Source organism: Perca fluviatilis, chromosome 5 (assembly GCF_010015445.1).
Source record: "Perca fluviatilis chromosome 5, GENO_Pfluv_1.0, whole genome shotgun sequence".
Lineage (NCBI taxonomy): Eukaryota > Metazoa > Chordata > Actinopteri > Perciformes > Percidae > Perca > Perca fluviatilis.
In genome coordinates this window covers 7,124,870-7,149,647 of record NC_053116.1, presented here as the reverse complement: position 1 = coordinate 7,149,647, position 24,778 = coordinate 7,124,870, and the positions used below count along the sequence as shown (strand labels likewise).

Genomic DNA, 24,778 nt, shown 5'->3' with positions numbered 1-24,778 from the left:
AATATACTGAAAGATGATTGGAATATTGGAATGGATATATGGAATATTTGCCCAATTATGCCCAAAAAATACTGCCTATCACAGTTTCAAAGTTCAGCATTGTTAGGGTGTGGCTGTGTTGAGTGACAGGTGGGTGACCTTACAGGTGGCTAGCTGCTTCTTGTCTGTTAGAGCCAAGAGATCAGATTATCTTAATTATTGTATAATATGATTTAGTTCAACCTTTCGGATTGCAAAGATTATTTTAATGACTCACACTGATGCAACAATAATGGTGACTGCCAGAAAACTACCAATGTTCAAGTCATACAAAGTTCATGAGTATGTATGTTACATATTCATGAACAAAAAATTTAAGTTCCTGATCTTTTGATACCAAATAGTCCTATTTGGTATCAGAAGATCAGGAACTTAAAATTGTACAGGCCATTGTTCTCATGATGATTGGATTCAGCACCTAAACACGTTAACTACAGTTTGAAAAGTACAGAATAAATATAGTATACAATTATATAATGCATAACTGTTATAAGAACATATACTTGTGCAAAAGCAATAAACACATAGAGCTAATAAAAAATATTTCATCTTCAAAAAAAACAATAACGATAAAAACAGATTTCTTTGAGTGAATGTGACTCATTCAAAGCACTTTGTGTCCCCTGTTGGCTCCTGAGAGAGTAAATGTGGCGCTGACAGCGTTGAAGCTACAGCTGATGTAAAGTAACAGTAGAGTACAGAGGAGGTGAAGCGTCTTGGGCGAGGCTGCCGGCCGAGCTGGCTTCTACCCGAGGAACAGAGTAGACCACGTTATCTGGGTCACCGCAGGGGGCGCTGTGCAGCGAGGCAGCTGTACCGTTGGGAAGATCCAGCTCAGAGTAGGTGAGGTCACTCCGGTCGTCTTCAGTCTGCAAGAAAACACAAAGCTCAAACTTTATCACCTGACTTTACTCGCCTGTTTCTTCACAAGAGCATCATTTCTGCGTGAGCTGCTTCATGTAGACCACATGTGTCAAACTCCATGCCCGTGGGCCAAATCCGGCACTTTGCAGATTTAGATCCGGCCCGTATATCAATTTGGGTTCACAATAGATTTTGAAAACACAGGAAAGTGTTTATTAAACTACAATTAGAAGCAGAGAGAGAGTTTTCATATTCAGGCTGTGAAACAGGTTGTTGTTAAAAAAAAAAAATGTATCATTGTTTTGCTTGATGTGCTAAATTCTTTGATGGCTAAGGAACTCTTTTGATGACTTTCGTAGGGCTTCATGTCAACAAAAATGTGACAAAAAGTGTAGACAAAATGTCGGAAAAAGCAACAAACGGATGACAAATGTCTGAAAGCCACAAAAATGTCTGAACAAAAACAAATAAACTCTACCTGTCTGGTCCTTGGTGTGATTCTCTTTTTCCAGTGTGGCCCTTAGTGAAAATGAGTTTGACCCCCCTGATGTAAACTGTTCACAGGGTTTTATCTCTGAATCTATTTTTTTAACATGAATATCTGTATCAGTGCCACACCTTTTCCTCCCTCTCTCTCTGTTCACACTTCCTCTTCCTCAATGGCTTTAGATACAGTACAGTATGATCACAAACTGGCCTGGTTCCTGTTTCTCAATAGGTTGCTTTTCTCTCTTGATGAACAAAATAGACAGATGGAAGTCCTCCTCCAGCTATATTGATTTATCTTAACATTCTCTGAGTAAAGAACTAGATTTCCTTTTAATTTTGAAAACTTTAAGCTCTTTTAAAATCCTAGTTTCATCCACAATCTTCTCTCTATTCTGACACTGCATCAAAAAATAAAAGTCATTTGCTGTACAATAACATTTTCATTTGTCTTAGGCCACATCTCAAAGCCTGCATCCAAACATAAAAAGGCAAAAGAACATTATTACATGACTCATGATCACCAAAGATAGGTAGGTGCTAGGGATAGAGAAACAGCTGTGTAAATAAAAACTAGTACCTATCAGCTGCAGCCTGAAGGGGTTTACTAAAACCTAAAACCCTACCACACTTTTGACTTACTTTCTTCTGAGAAGTGGGTGCAGTGACTAAGCTGTACTCCTCTGTGGTTTCCACTCCATCTGGTTTGGTGTATTTGGCGTAAGTGTAAACTGTAGACACTTCTACAGGAGGAGATGTGCTCTGTCTGTCCTCTCTGATCTCCTCATACACTCGGTTGGCCTGCAGGAAGAGAACAGGGCTTTGTATTAATATCAGCTGGTTTCTCAACACTAATGATGCTGAGATGTCCAGATGAACCCAAACTCACCTTTGTGACATTAGAGTACTCAGTTTCCAGAGGAGGTTCTGAAAAACATGCAGTTCACAGGATTAGAATAAACCTTTTGTGACTTCATTTAAAAAAATAGATTTCTAAACTTTCTGGGCCGACCTTAAAGGTTCTATATATGATATTTAAAACATTTATATAGCAGCAAAAAAACTAGCCTGTATGCATCCTGAGCAGAAAATGAAGTCACAGTGTGAGTTGTTATCAGAGTTTCTCTGTTCTTTTTTTTGGTAGCCGGGCCGGCCACGTGCCTGTTAGTGCATGTGAGTCCCTCCCTTTAAACTGTTGGCCCTCCCCTTGGTATTAAAGATATTTAAATGTGTTTCATGCTTTTTGCGGTCTGGACGGTGTGGACGGTCCCCATGAACCTCTGGTCGTTCATACTGATTGAGGTTAAAGTGTCTCCAAGAATGGACCTCCTCTCTTCTGTCTCTCTCTGTTGTTGTAGATTGGTCTACTTTTTGGAAATGTCTCCTGAACCGGAGTATAAGCTTTTCTGGGGGACTGTAGCCAATCATTGCAATGCAGTCTATGAGACCCCGTCCAGATTGTTACAAAAGACCCTCTGTGCACAGTCACCCAGGCCGCAGTTGCACAATATGAACATCCACAATGCCCGAGATGGAGAGCCCTACGAGCTGTTTTTTTCAAATTTGTTTGTCTCTTCAGTGTGTTAATGGTTGTGATATGACTTCTTCACTGATATAGCGGTTAACGTGTGTGTGTGTGTGTGTGTGTGTTTCCTGTAGTCTCACCTTTGGTTTTCCTGGCCCTCATACTGCAGAAAATCAGCAAAGCTACTGATAACATGATGAAGAAGAGGACCAGAGTCAGACCCACATACAGCAGAGCTCTTTGGGCTGTTTGAGCAGAAGAACACGTCGGTTTTACACTTCCTGGTTCATTATTAAATATATCTGGCAGCATAAACTGGACTCCAAGGTACATGAGAGACCTGAGAGATCATTCATGCTGTGGTGTCCAACTAATAGTAACATCAACTTAATATTTTTAAATCAATACTTTATAACCATTTAATAACATTTAAACCAACAACAAATATAGGTTCTATGCATACAAGCATACACATCCATGTGTTTGCAATAACAGTATATTCACATACAAACAACAAAGTAAATGTACCTGGTGTTGTGTGTTTCTGTGGAGGCTGCTCACTGGCTTCAGGGAAGGCTGATGAAGGTGTGGAGCTTAAATTATGTGATGTCATCAGTGTGGAGGCTGATGGGACTGATGGTGAAGAAGGTCTGAGAGGAGAGGTTGGAGCTGTGAAACATTAAAAACACAATCAAACAGTCAGATAGTGATTGTAGAGATCCAAAGAAGTGGTGATGATCAGATGCTCCCTGCAGAGAACTCTGTGCTAACATCCATGTGTTTTAATCCCACGTACAAATGCAGAAGGTCATCAATGGGTTTGGTGCAACAAGATTCCAATCAGCTGCAGTGTGGGACCGTCTGAGTTCATCACATATTTTACACATCAACTGTTAAAGGAGCATTTATCAGAGTTCACAATGATGAAAATATGCAGCTCTAAATACAACTGTTAGACTAAACATGTTGAGTTATTTGAAACATCAGCAGCTGTCAGTGAACAGTTAATAACATGACTCTCAATAGAAACTCACCATCTGTAACTCAGACCTCAATCTCCTGGTATGATGGTGAGGATGAGTAAAATCTGAATAAACCACATCTGTACTGTCCTGAGTCAGACTGAGTCAGGTTTCTGATGCTCACATACAGAATTGTATTAAATACTGGAAAATATCCTTCTTTATATTCAATGCTGTATCTATCTTTCTTAGCTGTGTCCTCTTCTGTCTCAATGAGAATGTCTCCATCTTTACATTCATCCTTACAGAAGATTATCCTCCTTCCAGAGAAAGTGAAGGAGCATCTAACTGTGATGTCTCCTCCTTCACTTCCTGTACTCTCGATGATTTCTGCATTGATGAGACCAATGTTTCCATCCTGCAGTGCTGTTAAAAAGATGAACAATCAATAGTTACTATCTGTACTTCCTGTAAGATGTTGCAGTCTGATTTGTTTCACATTTCCATAAATCATACATAGATCCCCACAGTCATACTGGGAGCTGCCCAGTTCAACCAGTCTGTGACTGAGGGGTAACAGTTTAAAACAACAGAGATCTGGATTCTTTCAGATTTCAAGCATTAAAATAATCTCACAGTCTGACTCTGATTTAATGTTCCCCAGAGAATAAAAACAACTCAAAAAGCAATGAAGTGATTCAGTCAACAATAATGAAACACATGGAAACATTATAATAGAATAAAATGTCCACATCCAATGTCAAAATAAAAAAGGAATTAAAAACAAGATGTATTCATAAACTGTAGTTTAGAAAATGCTGTTAGACTGTTTAGCTGTGCCTTCCAGGTTTCTCTGTGTTTCTCCTCTGTAAGATGGCATTCATTCATTTAAAATGAAGTAGTTTATTAGGTAGTTTCCTTTTTTGTGATCAATTTCTTTTTAAACCAACGTGTTGGGATGGGTTACAAGTTTGATGAGCCTCACAGAAAATCAATGTGTGACCTCTCATCTCATTATTAAAAGAAAAGATAAAGTCCGAGCCTGTACTGGTGAGTTGATCACCTTCCTTCCTCTTTCCTCCCTTCCTTTCTCTCTGTGAACCTCTATAGGTTTAGATCTGGAGTTTCCTGTGATGTGAAGCTACAACAAACTGTAGTCAGGGGGAAGCAGCAGAACTATTTCCTCTGTTACAGTTAGAATACAACATTAATAACTGCTTAGAAAACAAGTACAGCACAACAACAGGCACAGGTCAAAAGTTAATTAGATTAATAATAAATAAAAAGTTAACTGAAACCCAGCAGCATGTAAAGTATTTAAAATGAGCTCCACCTTTCCCAGCAGCGATATTAAAGTGATAAACACATGAATGCATCAATGATTATAATATTATATTCTGCATTATTCTGAAATGGGCCATTCTGCATTTTGAGAACTTTCACTTTTGGTACTTTAAGTACATTTTGATTATAATACTTGGTAAAAATTTAAATGCAGCATCAAGTTTCTAACAGTGTATTTCTACTATTATTCAGAGTAAAAGATCTAAGTATGACTAAAACCACTCATCACATCCTGTTTAACCACAAAAACCAACCAATGTTACACTAAAACCAGATATGTTATAACAGAGTTTACTCATGAGCAACTGTTTCCCTTCTGCTGCAAAGTTGAACTGAGCGACTGTAGATAAAGAAAGAAGATAAAGAAACAGAACGCAGTAAAAAGAGAGAGAATGATAGAACTAGAAGCTGAGTTTACTCACTGAGGAAGAAGAAGCAGATCAGAGACTGACAGACGTTCATGTTGGAGGATCTGTTGGTTTAACGCTGCCTCTCTTTCTTCTTCACTGGTAAACCAGGAACTGTTCACTTCTCTAAATGATGGAGTCCCTCCACTAAACACATCACCCCCCCTCTACTCTCCTCCCTTCTTTGATGTTTCTGGTTTCTGGTTGGAACTTAAAGAGGCATTAATGTCATATTTCTGTCTACACTGCTAAAACCCACAGATATTCCTCAGTTTATAGTTAGATATTTCTGTCTACACTAAAAAAAATCTCCATCTTTTTAAATAATTTTTGCCAATTTGTCTTTTTTCATTTAAAGAAACACACCTGCCTACCTGGAGCAGATGACCAATTATAGAAGGCTGGCTTAGAGTTGCATAACACTTCAAAGGTAACTACAGTTTTATTTTTAAAGCTGGACCATTTCCTCCTGCATTTGTGTCTAATAGACTGATGTGACCAAAAATCTTTGAATTTGGTCCAGTATTGAGAGAGATCACAATGACAGGCCAGCGCTAACAAAGCTACAATGTAACCTAATGGGGCAATCGTGGAGCCTTGTTTTTTGTCCACTAAAAGTAATTTTTTTTGGTACCGACAGGCTCAGATTGTTACTCAAAGTGTCTGACAACATTATCCATCTCAGGACGGGACTTTTTGTCCGAAGACAGCGGTGTGGAGACTGGAATGCGAGACGAGAAAAAGGCGTTCAGGGAGTCTGTTGTTTCGGAGAAGGCTACAGAAATGATAGGCTCCTGTTATCTAACAGATTTTCAATGAAATGGCTCAATATTTAAATCATTTTGAGTTTGTCATAATTGAATGGCCGCCTGTATTCATTTGAGCCAGAGTATAGGCTATGGATAAACTGTCAAAATCATTTAAATTTTTTTCCAGGTTGAAAAAAACAGTAGGTACCCTTTAACTGAAAGTAGAAAAAACTGTTGAAACTGGAACGTTCAGAACAGTTGGAAATCTGAACGTTTTAGCTCACGGTCATGTCTCTTAAATACATTTACCTCATTCTTTAAAATCCCACATTATGACATTATAGATATGACAAGAAATACGGAAAAGCATAATAGTTGATCTTAAATGAGTTTTTGTATTTTCTGAACAGAATAAGGCAGACTGATGAGGTAGAATAAAGGGAAATGTCACATATCAGCACAGGCTGATGTTTTATGTCTTTTTCTTTAAAACTTATTTTGTACTCAAGAAAAATATAATTCATGTAACATATTCATACTGTAAAGCATAACAAGAGGATGAACTATTCAAAGTTCTTCCAGTCTGTAGAAATGGTTCAGTCATGTCAGAAGATTGTGTTGTCTGGTGACTTTCCTGCAGAAACTTGAGTGTAGATAATGACCTCTTCTGAAGAGTCCATCATGTTTTTGTAATCCTCTGTGTCTCCTTGGCTACTAGCAACTGTGTGGAGGAAGGGTGGGGGGGGGGTGCCTGATCATGGAAGGCTTGTATCATGTGCATGCACCGACAGTGTTGTTGTCATTACCTAAAGCTGTTTCATGCTTCTTGCGATCAGCGCGATTGGCGAGGACCAGACGGCAAAATGACGCAAACGCGGCCTGGGCGACTGTGAGGGTTTGCGGAGGGTCTGATCGCCGAGCCACGCACCTCCAACATTTTGTAACAATGCGGACATGGTCGCATGATTGGCTACAGGAGAGAAGAAGTCTGTTATTTGAGATGCTCTCACTGCAATCAGTATGAAAGACCAAACGAGAATTCCTCAAATGGGAGACGGAAATTATACACTATAGCTTTAAATGTAACTTTTTTTCTTTTTCTTTTTGACCGCAGTTTTGACCAAATAAGTTCAAACACAAAAGATATGAATACTGATTTCCAGGGGAAATGAGTTTCAGTCTGACTTGAGGTTAATAATGTATCAGGATGTAATTGAGTGCTGATGTCTGAGTACTGCTGCATCACCACCTGGGGGAGCCACTGACCAAAAACACACAGGTGGTTGGACTAGAAGAACAGCTCTCAACTCTCTCATTCACATATTATATTATTTCATCTCATTAATTCACTTATTTTCACTAGTGGATTACAGTATAAAGGCTTTTCAAAGTAAAGTGGAGAATTAAGTCAACGCCTCTGTGGGCCTCGCGCCTCTGGGGGGCCTCGCGCCTCTGGGGGGCCTCGCGCCTCTGGGGGGGCTCGCGCCTGCCTAGTTTGCCATCATGCTTAGTTTTTTCTTTCTTTCTTTTGTCACTGATTTCACAAACACTGGACTAAAAAGACTTTATTGCTGAGTTTTCGTGCAAGAAGGCAAGGAAAGTGCCTTTCACTTCATCCAGCATGGTAAGTCAGAGTCTTTATAAAGCTATAGAAAGAATATAACGTGACATGCAGCTGAGCTGCCATGCTGTAGGTCAGACGGCCTATTATTCTGACAGCTAAATAGTCTATCTCTCTTAACACCAAAACAAAAATACAACTATCTCTGTGGCAATGCCTTTCATCCTATCTACACTCAGCAAAAAAAGAAACGTCCTCTCACTTTCAACTGCGTGAACTAACAGAAGTGGGAAAATGTGTCACTGAACAAAGGATGAAACAGACGTGCTGAGATTGAGGTCTGGGCTCTTCGCTGGCCACGGCAGAACACTAACATTCCTGTCTTGCAGGAAATTGTGCACAGAACGAGCGGTATGGCTGGTGGCGTTATCATGCTGGGGGGTCATGTCAGGATGAGCCTGCAGGAAGGGGACCACATGAGGGAGGAGGAGGTCTTCCTTGTAACGTTCTGCAACTTTTGATTTTGACCATCCTTTGTTCAGGGACACATTTTTCCATTTCTGTTAGTTACATGTTTGTGAAACGTTGTTCAGTTTAGTTCTTAGCAGTGTAATTTTTGTATTTTCATACAACGTTTTACGCATGTTAAGTTGACTAAAAATAAAAGCAGTTGAAAGTGAGAAGAGTATATTTCTGGCATATTTTTCAGCACCATGGACAGAGGTACGTCCACAAACACATGCACACACAGCAAGGCACACTAGAATACGGAAACACACACACACACACACACGATATGACTATATAGCTGTCTAAATAACAGCAGTCCCTGTGCAGGTTTACATTCTACTTGCGCATGCATCACGGTGTACAGTATGTCAATGAGCAGGGCCTCACTGTTAAGTTGGCACAGGGCCTCACACCCCCCCTTAACGGCTCTGAATCCAGGTCTACATTAGATAGTGAAGACAAGATGGCTGTATGGAGAAAATCTGATATTTATTTTTGACCTAATACCTTGATGTCAAGGGTTCGTAGTATTGACAATTGGTGGATAAAATGAAAGTGGTTAAATACAAATAATAATAATAATAATAATAATAATAATAATAATAATAATAATAATAATAATAATAAAACAGCTACAACAGTCTGATCATTTCAGAAAGTTACTCATCACTCACCAGGAAAATACAACACTTACCATATAACAATATGACAACATCCCAAATCATGATAAAAGACCAAGTGTGGTCAAAACGTTGGTAAGAGAGGCGCCGTTAGGCTTGGTCGTCCCCGGCTACAACCCCAAATATTTTATGAATAGCCCCGGATCTCTTGCCCTCTCCTTCTCTCTTTTTTATTTTTATTTTTTACAAAAATAAGTATAATAGAATAAAAAAGCCCCGGAATGGCTAATGCAATTTAAGAAAACAAGTATTTTCCAAGGCACTCACAATGTTTTTGTAGAACTCATTATGGAACTGTAACTTTGTCCAGTTAATTTTTCCAAAGCAACCAGCAGCAACGTATTGTGAGTGAGGAAAGTTGTGAAAGGTGTAATTTTCGTAGGAAATCTAGCCAAAATCAGTCCAACACATTGATGCCATCAACACAAAGTTTAGGAGCGCATATTAATGATTTTGTTTGAAGTTCCTGTGATGTGACGTTCCAGTCTATGGTTCAGACTCAAACACACGAAGCTCTCAAGCAGACCCACGGTGTCGTTTCTACTCTATTATTATTATTGATTATTGAAATTTTTAAGGATTAGTTACAATGGTTCAAATATTAACAAAAAGTGGGGGGGTGTCTGTTTAAACAAAAACTAAACATATAGCCTTTTCGACCTACTACACTAGCAGTGAACGTTAAACACTTCATTTCCTGCATTCAGGTGAATTTTTATGCACCTATTTCTACCTTTTTCTGAATCAATTTATGCTGGAAATATCTTTATGTAAAGAGAAACATAGGAGATAATTCAAAATATAAAACCATAATGGAATATTTTGCAGTAAGACTCTCAGGCATTCTGTATTGCTTTCAACTATTTATTCTCCTTTGGATCGTCTTTTCTAATTATATCTGAGTCAGCACATATTTAACCTAGGCATCATTTACTCTTCCCTCCTCTTTTGCATCTTTTGTTGGGGAAGAAACCTCCTTAAATGTGCATATGACAATTATTCACCTCAATGATACATTCATTCATTTTAATGAATTAATAAACCCCTGGACTGTAATATTTCAGATGTGTTTGAGCAAGATTTCTGCCTATGTTCAAAACTTTGTGCACATTCAAAATATCACATCTGTGTTCTCTGAGATTTGGAGGAGTCGTGATATTTTGAGAAAAATAAAGTGATAATAGGCTATTACAAGAATACAGTCACTATATTTCAGAAAATAATCCACCTGCACCATAGTCTGCTGTGCATTACGTGATTACTCTGCTGATATGGTAGATCTCAGACCTTCTGACAGACTCAGAGCCCCGTTTGGGTCTCTGGTCTCTGAATGAGACAAAGTTTAGGGAAGTTTTTGTACGCTGCTCTACATCGGAGGTGGAAAACCGAAACTACGGCAAAAATACACGGAGCACAAACGTGACACATCTGCCGCAGCATGTCCACATCAGAGCGCCTCCATTATAAACCTGAAGCTGCACAGACCACAGAAGCCACACTGCTCATCTCTATTTTTACAGAGAGAGTCCTGAGTGCTGTATTGTGTTATGTCTCGAGGACCCCCTCGACAATCAGATGCTTCATCTCAAGGGGTTATCCTCTTAACAGACTTATTGAAGCTATTACACTTCCACGTCAGTAGATGGCGCTATGGCGCTGCAGTGGAACCATTAGGGAGTAGCTCTTAGCTCTGCTCATGCACAGCTCAGAAATAAACGAGCTTTGCCGTGAGCAACACGCTAACATTGTGCTCTCTATCTATTGATTCACAGTTCCCAGTTTTCTTAAGCTACGCAGTGCTTCCTAGCCTGTGTAGCCATTGCTGCCGGTCCAGATTTCCCCTAGGCCTGGTGCCGGTGTTATGTGCCTTCTGGTTGTTCCACCTACTGGTTTCCGAGCCTGTCCAGATGCCGTGTAAACCTATCAACCTACCCATGTCAACAGATTCGCTACATATTCATAAACATTTTACTGGCCTTTGCATGTCGCAACTCAAATCAAAACTTTACTGAACTGACAATATGAACCCTACATTACTATAACATTGTACAGCGGGAAAAATGTGTTTTAAAAGTATTTAGGATGATCCGTGTCGCGCTGGATTCGTACCTCCCTCAGCAAAAATTAAAACTTTTAGAGTCCACTTCACCATCCACTACACTATCCCATTTACCACAACAGCTACCAGGACATGTCTTTTGTTTTCTGTCAGTAGGCCATGAATCACTGTTTATCTGAGTATTCCGAACAACAGGTTACCTTGATTTAGGCTTAAAAACATAACTATATCATGCACTCCAACTTTCTGCTACACCTCTGCGCTGCCCATCTGCAAGGATTCATCATAAATTATAGCAGGCAGCACACGGATTCTGAAACAATGGGTCTAAAACAACTGGTTACCCTGGGCTGGAAACGTGATCTCGAAGCTCTCAAACAGCTACAATAACATGTTCCTTGGATTTATGAAAGAAGCAATATTTCTATTGACATGGCTCACATGCCTACATCTACGTTTCCAAAGTTATAAACGCCATATGACAGAAAACAAAATATTTAACCCAATAAAAGGATTTGCGCTGTTTTTATGACCTTAAACCTTACCATGTTTGCCAATATTCCCCCACACCGTATTCCAACCTCATTTATCTTGCAATCACGCTAACACCGCGGGCTTGTTCGGAATTGGTTCGAAACAACTTTTGCAACGATGCACTCTTAAGACGAGTGTTGAAAACAAGGTTCACCTTTCATCTTACACCAATTTCAAAACTGATCTTCTGATATCGGGGGGTGACGCATAGGCCTACAGGCTACAACAAAAAACAATTCAAAAGTTAAGCGCAAACTATATTTCAAATTTCTTAAACAGAACTTTGTATTGTAGGGGTTTCAAATAACGTAGTTATCTTCCCGTAAATAAACGCGTTGTAGGCTATTGGAAACGATAGAACCATGTCAATAGAAATATTGCTTCTTTTCATATCCAAGGTAGCCTATTTTAGCTGTTTGAGAGCCCCGAGAGATCATGCGTTTCCAGCCCAGGGTAACCAGTTGTTTTAGACCCATTGTTTCCGACAATGTGTCGCCTGGTAGAATTTATAACAAATCCTTGCACACAGATAGCGCCAGATGGTTAGAGTGCACGGTATCGTTACGTTTTAAGCCTAAATCAAGGTAACCAGTTGTTTCGGTTATTCAGAGAAACAGTGATTCATGGCCTACTGAGAGAAAACAAAGTCATGTTCTAAAACTTTATGATTGATGTGGTAGTGTAGTGGACAGTGCAATGGTTTGGTATGCTGTTAATTTAGCTGATAAAGTTTCCAATCCAGTACGACATGGATCATCCTAATTATTTTACACATTTTCCGCTGCCTGTAATATGTTATAGCAGGCTAGGGTCGTAAACATAACGTTGTAGGCTATTGGAAACGTAGCTGTAGGCATTTAAGCCATGTCAATAGAAATATCGCTTCTTTTCATAAATCCAAGGAACATGTTATTGTAGCTGTTTGAGAGCTTCGAGATCACGTTTCCAGCCCAGGGTAACAGTTGTTTTAGACCCATTGTTTCAGAATCCGTGTGCTGCCTGCTATAATTTATGATGAATCCTTGCAGATGGGCAGCGCAGAGGTGTAGCAGAAGGTTGGAGTGCATGATATAGTTATGTTTTTAAGCCTAACTCAAGGTAACCTGTTGTTTCGGAATACTCAGATAAACAGTGATTCATGGCCTACTGACGGAAAAGAAAAAGCAAAGTCATGTCCTGGTAGCTGTTGTGGTAAATGTGATAGTGTAGTGGATGGTGAAGTGGACTCTTAACTTTAAATTTTTGCTGAGGGAGGTACGAATCCAGCGCGACACGGATCATCCTAAATACTTTTAAAACACATTTTTCCCGCTGTACAATGTTATAGTAATGTAGGGCTCATATTTTCAGTTCAGTTCAGTATAGTTTTGATTTGAGTTGCGACATGCAAAGGCCAGTAAAATGTTTATGAATATGTAGCGAATCTGTTGACATGGGTAGGTTGATAGGTTTACACGGCATCTGGACAGGCTCGGAAACCAGTAGGTGGAACAACCAGAAGGCACATAACACCGGTAACACTAGAAGCACTGCTACTTGGGCGGAATGATTAGCGCAACACCTGAAAAGCACTGTTGTTTCTCTCTGCTCCTCACCACGGGGCTTCTCAGGTGCTTCAAGCAAATCACTCCGCCCAAATAGCAGAAGTAGCAGTGCTTCGCCTTCTGAGAATATAGTTCCCTGTTTATATTACGGTTTAGAAGATGGCTGTGTCTCATGTGACCTTGTTATTTGTACCGGCTGTTACTATAAAATCACAACATGTAAATAGGAAAATGTTGGTGTTTTTTGTCACTTATTAGGAGCAGTAGGCTAGATGGAGCCGGTTACCTCCAGGATCTGTGCTAAGCTAGGCTAGCGGTGGGTGTGTCAGACAGATTTACGACGCGAGATGAGAAGGGTATGTATGGACTTCTACTCTGTCTAACTCTGGGGATAAGGTGAATAAGCTAAAGTCCCAATAAGTTCGTGTTCCTTTAAATGGGTCCAGGCTAAGACCTGAACCTCCTCAAGTCCTAGGAAACGCTTCTGTTTGGTAATAAAATCCTTCACTGCCATGAGCAGCAGCCAAGCTTCGCTGTGCATTCAGCAGAAACTCTTGCTGACATCATCACAGGTGTTGTATCTAAGAGAGTAGAGTAGATGTGGTCGGGATGTCCCGGAGGCTGGATCCAGACTCTGGTAGGTGGAGTCTGCACGGGTGGAGAGTGGAGGGCAGTTCTCATAGATGTTAATCTGAACACAAAAATACAGTCAAAATACAGTAACAGCAACTTAACCACACATCTCAAATACTGTGGCACCATGTCTGGATATGTAATTGTGTGATGTGAAAGCAGAAGTTGTCAACATTTAACATTTGTACATGAGAGGGAAACAGAAGCTGTGTATTTATCTGCATTTTGGAGGAACAATGAGTGTTTGGGTCAGGGTTAGGTATTAGGCATTAGGTAGTGAATGTTTGGAACATACTGAGTAAAGAGAGAAGTGGACTATGCTGCTGTGGTTTGAGAGGTTTCTGTTGACACTTTCATACTTCTTTCCCTTGTGAAAATTGTCTGCTGACCAAAGCTGTCCTCAGTGAAGAGCAACTACTATCTAATATTGGATGTTTTTAGCACAGTGGAATAAGCTGCAAGTTTAATATTCACTCTGATTTTGGCTCTGTTTTCAGCTTAAACATCCTAAAAAACACATCTGGTTCTTAATCTGGTTCTCTATGTTCACCAGTTGTTCTGTCTGCTGTTTGTTTCATTCAGGTGGACAGAAACATGTCTCCAAAGAAATGATCATGTTGCTCCATAACTGCTGGATGTGTAAAAGAAGCAACTGTGTGCTGGTAATAATGTCAGTGTGGTGTTAGTTTCTCATTGCCAGACCTTCCTCCACAGCGCTGTGTAGGAGGGTCTGGCTAGTCCACACAGCATTCTGGGATGGGAGAAACACGTGCTCTGGTTTATTGGCATTTCTTTAAACCAATAACTATCGTCTTTGGCGGTGCTAAGTGCTCATTTAATCACTTCATTGATAGCATGACGAGACTCTCAGTTTCTCCACAAATAAAATACAACATAAAAAGTCACTTCTTCAGCCTTGGCTACTTATTAAAGATGCTAAATATTCACTTCTTTCCACCCTGAACCTCGAGAAAACAATATTACTGTTGGTGGAACAAGCACATACCGTATTTTTCAGACTATAAGTCTCTCCGGAGTATAAGTCGCATCAGTCAAAAAATGCGTCATGAAGAGGAAAAAAACATATATAAGTCGCACCGGACTATAAGTCGCATTCATTTAGAAATTTATTTCACAAAATCCAAGACCAAAAAACTGCCTTTTTCATCTGTCAACTACACAATAACACACAGAACAACGGGCTGAATACGGTAGGTGCCCGGTATGTTAACGTAACACATTAACAGTTATTGAACTACACAATAGTACACAGAACAACTAGGTACCAGGGCGTGGAGCATGATGTATTAAAAGGCGTGGAGATGTAACTGCACCGTTGACGAGCCCCTCCCGACTCGTTCCTCCAGCTCTGGTCATCTAGCTCTCAGCCCGTGATTAGCCGATTAGCTTTCTTTGATTTCTCCATCGCAGTAAGAGTAACCTTTTCGCCAGTCCCTCACAAGTTTCTCCCTCATTTCTCCCTTTCTTTCTGCTGCTCGATTACCGTTTTTGGCTGCATATTTTACTACCTGCAGTTTGTTATCTATTTTCTTTCTCAGTTGTCTTTAGGAGCAGCATATAGTTGTCACAAGCCTATGAAGAGCGCCCTCTCGCGGCTGTAGACGGTAATGTTTTCAGTATTAACATTTAAAAACATGTTAAATTATATATATTTTGATATATAAGTCGCACCTGACTATAAGTCGCAGGACCAGCCAAAGTAGGAAAAAAACTGTGACTTATAGTCCGGAAAATACGGTACTTGAATTTAACATCTTGGATTGTAGTTTTACATGTTTTGCAAACTGTGCGATTGAACTGCTGTGTTTCCTTTCCTTCTCTCAGTGCATCAGCAGCCATATTAAAAGCTACCAGAGAGAGTTAACAAAGATGGATGAGTTAGAGAAAGTCACCTCAGTCCTGGTGATGTCTGTGTTTCCTCTCTGGTTTGAACCTGAGGAACAGACAAAGTATTTCTCTCTATCTTGAATGAGTAATTATTAAAACGGTGCAGATAATGTTGAAAGATAACTAACCATCAGAGTGATTAGTCCTCTTTTTGTAGAAGAACAGCAGAACAGCAGCCAGCACCACCACCACCACCATAGGGACACACACAGCCAAAACCAGGGGGAGATCTGGAGGAGAGATCAGAGAGAGAGAGAAGAAAAAAAAAAAAAAAAAAAAAAAAAGAGAGAGAGAGAGAGAGAGAGAGAGAGAGAGAGAAAAAAGAAAAAAAAGAGAAAAAAAAAAAAAAAAAAAAAAAAAAAAAAAAAAAAAAAAAAAAAAAAAAAAAAAAAAAAAAGAGAAAAAAAAAAAAAAAAAGACCAACAGAAGAAAGAGAGAAAAAAAAAAGAGAGAAAAAAAAAAAAAAAAAAAAGAGAGAGAGAGAGAGAGAGAGAGAGAGAGAGAGAGAGAGAGAGAGAGAAAAAAAAAGACCAACAGCAAATCATGGACACCAAGGTGGCTGCAACAAATATTATTAACCCCCATAATTGAAATAACCTGACGCTGTCTGGTAAACATCACCATGGCAACAACACTGATTAATAATATAAACGCCACTCCAGTGTTGTGGTACAAAGACCGGTCTCAAGACCACTTTCTGACGGTCCCGTCTCGGTATCAACTGCATATTTACCCGGTCTTGTCTCCGTCTCTGCTAAAGAGGATTCAGGACTTTATTTCCAGACCCAGGGGATGTTGCTAAATGGTCTGTGTATTACTGTAACTGGATGTAAAACTTCCTGCTTCAAATGAAACCACTAACTTGACTTGTTACTGTTAACCCTTTCTCCTCGGCCCTTCAACACGCATACCCAAGAAAGAGAAAGCAGGAGACAGGAGAAGCTCTGGCTGTCTGGTCTGGTCTGGTCTGGTCTGGTATGGTCTTGACTCGATCTGGATACACTCTGGTCTCGGTGTTGACTTGGTCTCAGTTTAGTTGGTCTTAGTCTATATCCACTCTGTCCACTTCTGGGACTGCTCCGGTGAAGAGCAGCCTTCCTTTTTCTTTGTGTTGGCGTTCTAATGGTTTCTGAGGACTATGGTTACACAACTAAGACAACCTTTGAAGGTACACATGTTCCACCAAAAACAAGTTTTTTCCCGATGCTATTTTGCAGCGGCACCGGGGCTCCGTGCAGTGCTTAGCGCCTCCCAAGACGATTTTGATTGGTTATAACAAATGCCAATTAACCTGAGTACGTTTTTCTCCCATACCGGAGTGCTGTGTGGACTAGCCAGACCTTCCTTTGCAGCGCTGTGGAGGAAGGTCTGGCAAAGCGAGACTAATGTGGTCTTGACTACAACACTGCTACACACACATATATTACAGCAAAAAGAGAGCTGCACAGTTTTACACACCACATAGCACACACCACCTCACCCCCAGCCTCTCTGTCCCACTATTGTTGTAAATGTACCTGAACTTGCTGCTGATGTCTGTGATGTCATCAGTGTGGAGGCTGATGAAGGTGTGGAGCTTAAACTCTGTGATGTCATCAGTGTGGAGGCTGATGGGACTGATGGTGAAGAAGGTCTGAGAGGAGAGGTTGGAGCTGTGAAACATTAAAAACACAATCAAACAGTCAGATAGTGATTGTAGAGATCCAAAGAAGTGGTGATGATCAGATGCTCCCTGCAGAGAACTCTGTGCTAACATCCATGTGTTTTAATCCCACAGCTAAATGCAGAAGGTCATCAATGGGTTTGGTGCAACAAGATTCCAATCAGCTGCAGTGTGGGACCGTCTGAGTTCATCACATATTTTACACATCAACTGTTAAAGGAGCATTTATCAGAGTTCACAATGATGAAAATATGCAGCTCTAAATACAACTGTTAGACTAAACATGTTGAGTTATTTGAAACATCAGCAGCTGTCAGTGAACAGTTAATAACATGACTCTCAGTAGAAACTCACCATCTGTAACTCGGATCTCAATCTCCTGGTATGATGGTGAGAATGGGAAAAATCTGACCAGACCACATCTGTACCGTCCTGAGTCAGACCTAATCAGGTTTCTGATGCTCACATAAAGAATTGTTATAGATACTGGAAAATATTCTTTATATTCGATGCTGTATCTGCCTCTCTGAGCTGTGTCCTCTTCTGTGTCAATGAGAATGTCTCCTTCTTTACATTGGTCCTTACAGAAGATTCTCCTCCTTCCAGAGAAAGTGAAGGAGCATCTAACTGTGATGTCTCCTCCTTCAGTTCCTGTAGTCTCGATGATTTCTGCATTGATGAGACCAATGTTTCCATCCTGCAGTGCTGTTAAAAAGATGAACAATCAATAGTTACTATCTGTACTTCCTGTAAGATGTTGCAGTCTGATTTGTTTCATATTTCCATAAATCATACATAGATCCCCACAGTCATACTGGGAGCTTCCCAGTTCAACCAGTCTGTGACTGAGGGGTAACAGTTTAAAACAACAGAGATCTGGATTCTTTCAGATTTCAAGCATTAAAATAATCTCACAGTCTGACTCTGATTTAATGTTCGCCAGAGAATAAAAACAACTCAAAAAGCAATGAAGTGATTCAGTCAACAATAATGAAACACATGGAAACATTACTGTGTTCAGACAGAATGGGAGGTCAGTTTTAGAGGCAGCACGATTACATACAAAGTCAAAGTTTGAGTTTATCCTGGGCTTTATGAATCTGGCTCAAAATACATCCAGACACAGTCAGAAGGACAGAAAGTTTGTTTGTTTGTTTGTTTGTTTGTTTGTTTGTTTGTTTGTTTGTTTGGAGCAAATCAACACAAACTGTCAAACCGGTACAAATGATACATATGATGATAAGCATAAAAATTATTGAGTGAGAGTTACATTAAGGAAAATAAATTATATTATATGTTCATTTCTGCTTGGGGAGTGTAGTCTATATTATTTAGGAGAGCAGGGGAGGGTGTGTTATCTTTTACTCATCCCATGATTATATTTTTCTCATTTATTCTGGCTAAAATATATTGAGGTGCTAAAGTCCATCAGCGCCAACAGAGCCGTCGCCACGGTAACATGCCAAACCATTTACCATCTCTTTATCCAAAAATGGAGAGTAGCTGCATTTTTACTGTTTGCCTTAAATATATTGTTTTTATAAAATATTGAGAGGGTAATGAACTTTTTTTCCAAAGAAAACACTGAAAAGGCTGCAAAGGGCTTTTTAGGAATATAAGATTCAGCCTCCCTCCCACCAAAATAATTTGTTTACAGTCCCTAAAATAGCTGAACAAAACATGTAAGAAATCGTACTGTCATATAAGATATGAAAAAGAACCTGAGCCTGTTATATGTGAGAAATCAACTATGTAGAGGTCAAATATGGACCATTTTATGAAAATTGATGGCTATCCCGGCCTGTTGTGAGGTAGATGGAGCTCCGTCACGGCTGGCAGCCCACGGTGCTCGATACCCGCGCAAAGTCACCTATTCTGGGTTAGTGGACTACCAAAAGCCGCTGCGCTGACAGAGCTCCAGGGCCTGCAGCTCCCCTCATCCTGCTAAATGGTCGGTGTGTGTGAGTGAGAGCGCGGTCAGCGAGCTTGTTACACCCGCAATCTCTTACCACAGGTTCCAGTTAATCTTATAATGGATATGTGTTGAGTTATTTAAACAAAAAATCTGGGAAATAAACGCCTCTTGTCCACGAGTGAGCTGTATGGAGCTCTATCAATGAGAGCTAGCTAGCTTGCCTCCTCCTAAGAAAACCTCTAAAATTCACAAAAATGCATTACAGTTTTTTTCGATTGCTAAACGACAGCGGGCACAACTGGAGTCACATGTGCAAAACTCTAACTACAGTCTGCACAGCAGCAGTTCATGTGGACCAAACTCTAGTTCATTTTTCATTGCTTGAACACAGTTTTCAAAACTCTACACACTTATCCCATGGCTTTAACCACAACGTGCACAACACTGTAGATTTACAGCACTTTGTTCAAATGCTAACACACTGCTGTCAGAACTGTAAACCACACATTCATACAGAATAGATTTCAGTCTGGTGCCTATCAAACACTGCTGATTGCAATTTTAGCTGAAAGCCTAAGCAGGTGTCTTGTTTTAGACTAGTTAGTGAACATATATGGTATTTATACAGAGAAAGCTCAGAAAGTCTTTTTTTGTATACAAACACCAAATAAGAATGAAACAATTCTACACTGTACTGTTTGAGAGAAACGGGTAAAAGAGCAAAGATACCAATATGTCCAGGTAAGATGTCTGAGGTTATGTACGCAGCTATAAAAAAAAAGTGAAAAACACTATATCTTTACAATAGTAAAACAGTGTTCTTACTGTTTTTCAGAAAGTAATGGAGGTGAAAGCAATAGAAACACCACATTACAGTAATTAGTATTTAGAGATGATGCAGACATCCAATGTGATGAAGAAAACTTGCCACATGATGCTGGAGAGAGGCAGGATTAGTCACACTATTCGTTGGTACTGTTATGTACCTTTAGTTTTTTTCCCCCAGTAATTCCATAAATTACTAGAGACAAAATACTTTATTGAAGAAAACTGATGATTTTCATTCCTTCTTGTTTACCTTATGTAATAATTGGTATGCTATACAATCTATGTTTTTTCCTTAAATAAACTGTTGAGTAGTGTCAAGTCACTCAAATTGTTCAAACTGTAAAGATGAGAAAGTTTGTAATTTCTGTATTGGTGTGTGATGCTAGTGTTTTTACCCTCAGTGTGTTCTGAGTGACAGTGTGTGTTATCTCAGTGAGGCCTGTGCATACTGTTTGAGACGTGTGTTAAGAGTTGTGTTGCTTTGAATGAGTTTTGCAGGTGATGTGAACTGTTTAGCTCAGGTGACTGTAGGTAGTGCAGACTGTAGTTAGAGTTTTGCACATGTGACTCCAGTTGTGCCCACTGTCGTTTAGCAATCGAAAAAAACTGTAAGTATGTACCTTTAGTTTTTTTCCCAGTAATTCCATGAATTACTAGAGACAAAATACTTTATTGAAGAAAACTGCTGATTTTCATTCCTTCTTGTTTACCTTATGTAAAAAGTGGTAGGCTATACAATCTATATTTTTTCCTTAAATAAACTGTTGAATAGTGTCAAGTCACTCAAATTGTTCAAACTGTAAAGATGAAAAAGTTTGTAATTTCTGTATTGGTGTTTGACGCTAGTGTTTTTACCCTCAGTGTGTTCTGAGTGACAGTGTGTGTTATCTCACTGAGGACTGTGCATAGTGTTTGGCTGCACTGAGCCTGTTTTGAGACGTGTGTTAAGAGTTGTGTTGCTTTGAATGAGTTTTGCAGGTGAAGTGAACTGTTTAGCTCAGGTGACTGTTGGTAGTGCAGACTGTAGTTTGAGTTTTGCACATGTGACTCCAGTTGTGCCCACTGTCGTTTAGCAATCGGAAAAAACTGTAAATTGAAATCGGACAGCTTTGTTAAGAATTTAGGGTAGCTGTGATATACATGTCGTGCTGAAATTCTAACTGTAAATATGTGACAGTTATGCCGAAAGTGTAGCAACGATCTTTTCCCATAGGATTAAATGGGACACATAGTCTAGCTAGCAGCTCCTCCTAAAGAGACCCCTCATGTTCACAAAAATGCCTTAAATTTAAATTGGACACCATTGTTAGCTTTATAAGACCTTGGGGTAGCTGTTTTATAAGTGACTTGAAGAAAGTCAAACTGTAAATATACTTTAATTATGCTGGCAGCCCCGAGCCCCGGTCGTCCAGTAACCGAGAAACGGTGACTTTCACTGGGTATGGAGGTTACCGCTCTCTCGTCAGACTGTGTGGAGCTCCTAAAGTCCGACACGTCTTACCAAATTTGCAATTAGCCATACATTTTTGTAAAACGGCCCATATTTGAGCTTTATATAGTTGATTTCTCGCATGAAAAAGTCTCAGAAGTGAATTTAATAACGAAATAGTAGACAAACAATGTATAACTTTGCAGTCTCTGAAATATGAGACCTGCTGTCTAGTCTGGAATTTGTTTCTATGTGGTTCGCTCAAACCAATCAGCGCACAGCTCATCTAGATATTCATGAGCATACCATATTTGGAAGAAAAGCTCTTGTTACAATTAGGGCTATATTCACAGGAGAGTTAAGGACCCATAAAATAGCATTTGAGCAATATTCAGCCAAACCAATGTTACATACCCGATTAGGAGACCTTACGGAACAGTGTGAAATACCCTATATAATCATTCTATCACCCCTTTAATATCATATTATGTGTGTTTGTGTGTGTGTTTGTGTGTGTGTTTGTGTGTGTGTGTCTGTGTGTGTGCTTGTGTGTGTGTGCGTGTGGTGTGTGTCTGTGTGCGTGCCTGTGTGTGTGTGTGTGTGTGTGTGTGTGTGTGTGTGTGTGTGTGTGTGTGTGTGTATGTGTGTGTGTGTGTGTGTTGAGGGTTTGGGTGTGCATGTTTAGTGCTGCACTCCTTTTGGAGCTGGTTCACATAAAATCATTTCAAATAATTATTTTCTCTCTACCTCTCTTAAAAGGTGAACACTATTATATAACTACTAAACAGTCTAAACAATATTAAATCTACTCTAAAACTACAAGTACAGGAGATCAAGAGTTGACTGCAGATTGTCAGGCTAATTTGAGTAGATAACTTTTAAAGAACTCCATTTTAAAGAGACTCATACCAACTCTGAACATCCTGTTTGACCAGAAACCAACATGTTGTTAGACTGAGACAAGATGTGATGAAACACAGTCCATCAATAAGAAACTGGTTCCCTTCTGCTGCAAAGTTGAACTGACCCACTGTAGATAAAGAAATAATAAATAAAAATGACATAATTAAGAGAGAGTAGAAGCTGAGTTTACTCACTGAGGAAGAAGAAGCAGATCAGAGACTGACAGACGTTCATGTTGGAGGATCTGATGGTTTAACGCTGCCTCTCTTTCTTCTTCACTGGTAAACCAGGAACTGTTCACTTCTCTAAATGATGGAGTCCCTCCTCCAAACACATCACACCCCCCTCTACTCTCCTCCACTCTATTCTTTATTAAGTCTTTTCTTTAATCTGTGAGTTTATGTCTGATTTAACATTAAAACTAGACTTGGTTGTATCTTTAAGTGGGAAGTCATATTTTTGTAAAATCAATGTATGACTATAAAATCTCTACCTTGTTAACACATTTGAGTCTTATATTGAGTCTTCTATGTTCATTCTATTTTTTATCTACCAGTTTAACCAGCTTCAAATGATCAACTTTTTTCAAAAATCCGTTTTAGGCATTGTGTTTAAATTGAAATAAAAACTAAATGGCGCTAATTTTTTTCGTTTTTTTTTTCCTGTACAAAATTGATACTTTATGCAACAAGAAAAATATAATTTATTATAATTTAAAAAGTTGTTACAGCTTTGTGTCTATAGAAACTCTGCAGTAACAATTGGTACAGTGTAATCCCTAAATGTCCTCTCATAATTCAAGTGTTGAAGCCTTAGCTGCCGTTCAGACTGAAAACAGACCTGCATTAAAAATCCATGTTGTTATTTCAGGTAACGGTGAGATGAGAATCAGCGGCCCGCGTTCAATGTTACCAAGCAGAAACCTGGGGGCTGAGACATGAATCCAAAGTCTCCCGTCAGAGGCTATAGATTTTCTAGAGGAGGTGCAGAAGTCTAGTTTTCTGTCATGAGCACTTGAATTACAATATACTGAAAGATGATTGGAATATTGGAATGGATATATGGAATATTTGCCCAATAATGCCCAAAAATACTGCCTATCACAGTTTCAAAGTTCAGCATTGTTAGGGTGTGGCTGGAGTTGAGTGACAGGTGGGTGACCTTACAGGTGGCTAGCTGCTTCTTGTCTGCTAGAGCCAAGAGATTAGATTATCTTAATTATTGTATAATATGATTTAGTTCAACCTTTTGGATTGCAAAGATTATTTTAATGAGTCTCACTGATGCAACAATAATGGTGACTGCCAGAAAACTACCAATGTTCAAGTCATACAAAGTTCATGAGTATGTATGTTACATATTCATGAACAAAAAGGATTTAAGTTCCTGATCTTTTGATACCAAATAGTCCTAGTTGGTATCAGAAGATCAGGAACTAAAATGTGGCGGCCATTGTTCTCATGATGATTGGATTCAGCACCTAAACACATTAACTACAGTTTGAAAGAAGAATAAATATAGTATACACATTATATAATGCATAACTATTATAAGAACATAACTTGTGCAAAAGCAATAAACACATAGAGCTAATAAAAATATTTCATCTTCAAAAAACAATAACGATAAAAACAGATTTCTTTGGGTGAATGTGACTCATTCCAAAGACCCACTCTGTGTCCCCCTGTTAGCTCCTGAGAGTAAATGTGGCGCTAACAGCGTTGGAAGCTACAGCTGATGTAAAGTAACAGTAGAGTACAGAGGGGTGTAAGCGTCTTGGACGTGGCTACGGCCGAGCTGGCTTCTAGCCGAGGAACAGAGTGAACCCACGTTATCTGGGTCACCACAGGGGGACTGTGCAGCGGAGGCAGCTGTACCGTTGGGAAGATCCAGCTCAGAGTAGGTGAGGTCACTCCAGTGCGTCTTCAGTCTGCAAGAAGAAAACACAAAGATCAAACTTTATCACCTGACTTTTTCTCGCGTTTCTTCACAAGAGCATCATTTCAGCGTGAGCTGCTTCATGTAAACTGTTCACAGGGTTTGATCTCTGAATCTATTGTTTAACATGAATATCTGTGCATCAAGCACACACTTTTCCTCCCTCTCTCTCTGTTCACACTCCCTCTTCCTCAATGGCTTTAGATACAGTGCAGTATGATCACAAACTGGCCTGGTTCCTGTTCCTCAATAGGTTGCTTTTCTCTCTTGATGAACAAAATATAGACGAATGGAGTC

At 39.6% G+C, this 24,778-nt stretch overlaps 2 protein-coding genes across 2 annotated transcripts; both read right to left on the bottom strand.

Moving 5' to 3' along the window:
- Window positions 1-261: 261 nt before the first annotated feature.
- On the bottom strand, window positions 262-5,860 carry LOC120558799. The gene is made up of 6 exons (XM_039800063.1): window positions 5,643-5,860; window positions 3,443-3,583; window positions 3,055-3,159; window positions 2,279-2,316; window positions 2,032-2,190; window positions 262-908 (listed from the first exon to the last, which is right to left on the bottom strand). The coding sequence occupies exons 1-6, from the start codon at window positions 5,680-5,682 to the stop codon at window positions 708-710; spliced, it is 684 nt and encodes a 227-aa protein (XP_039655997.1). The 5' UTR covers window positions 5,683-5,860; the 3' UTR covers window positions 262-707.
- A 7,945-nt stretch (window positions 5,861-13,805) lies between these two features.
- On the bottom strand, window positions 13,806-23,024 carry LOC120558603. Its single transcript, XM_039799658.1, has 6 exons — window positions 22,738-23,024; window positions 17,823-18,173; window positions 17,323-17,457; window positions 15,934-16,035; window positions 15,811-15,851; window positions 13,806-13,955 (listed from the first exon to the last, which is right to left on the bottom strand). The coding sequence occupies exons 1-6, from the start codon at window positions 22,775-22,777 to the stop codon at window positions 13,806-13,808; spliced, it is 819 nt and encodes a 272-aa protein (XP_039655592.1). The 5' UTR covers window positions 22,778-23,024.
- Between the last annotated feature and the right edge of the window lie 1,754 nt (window positions 23,025-24,778).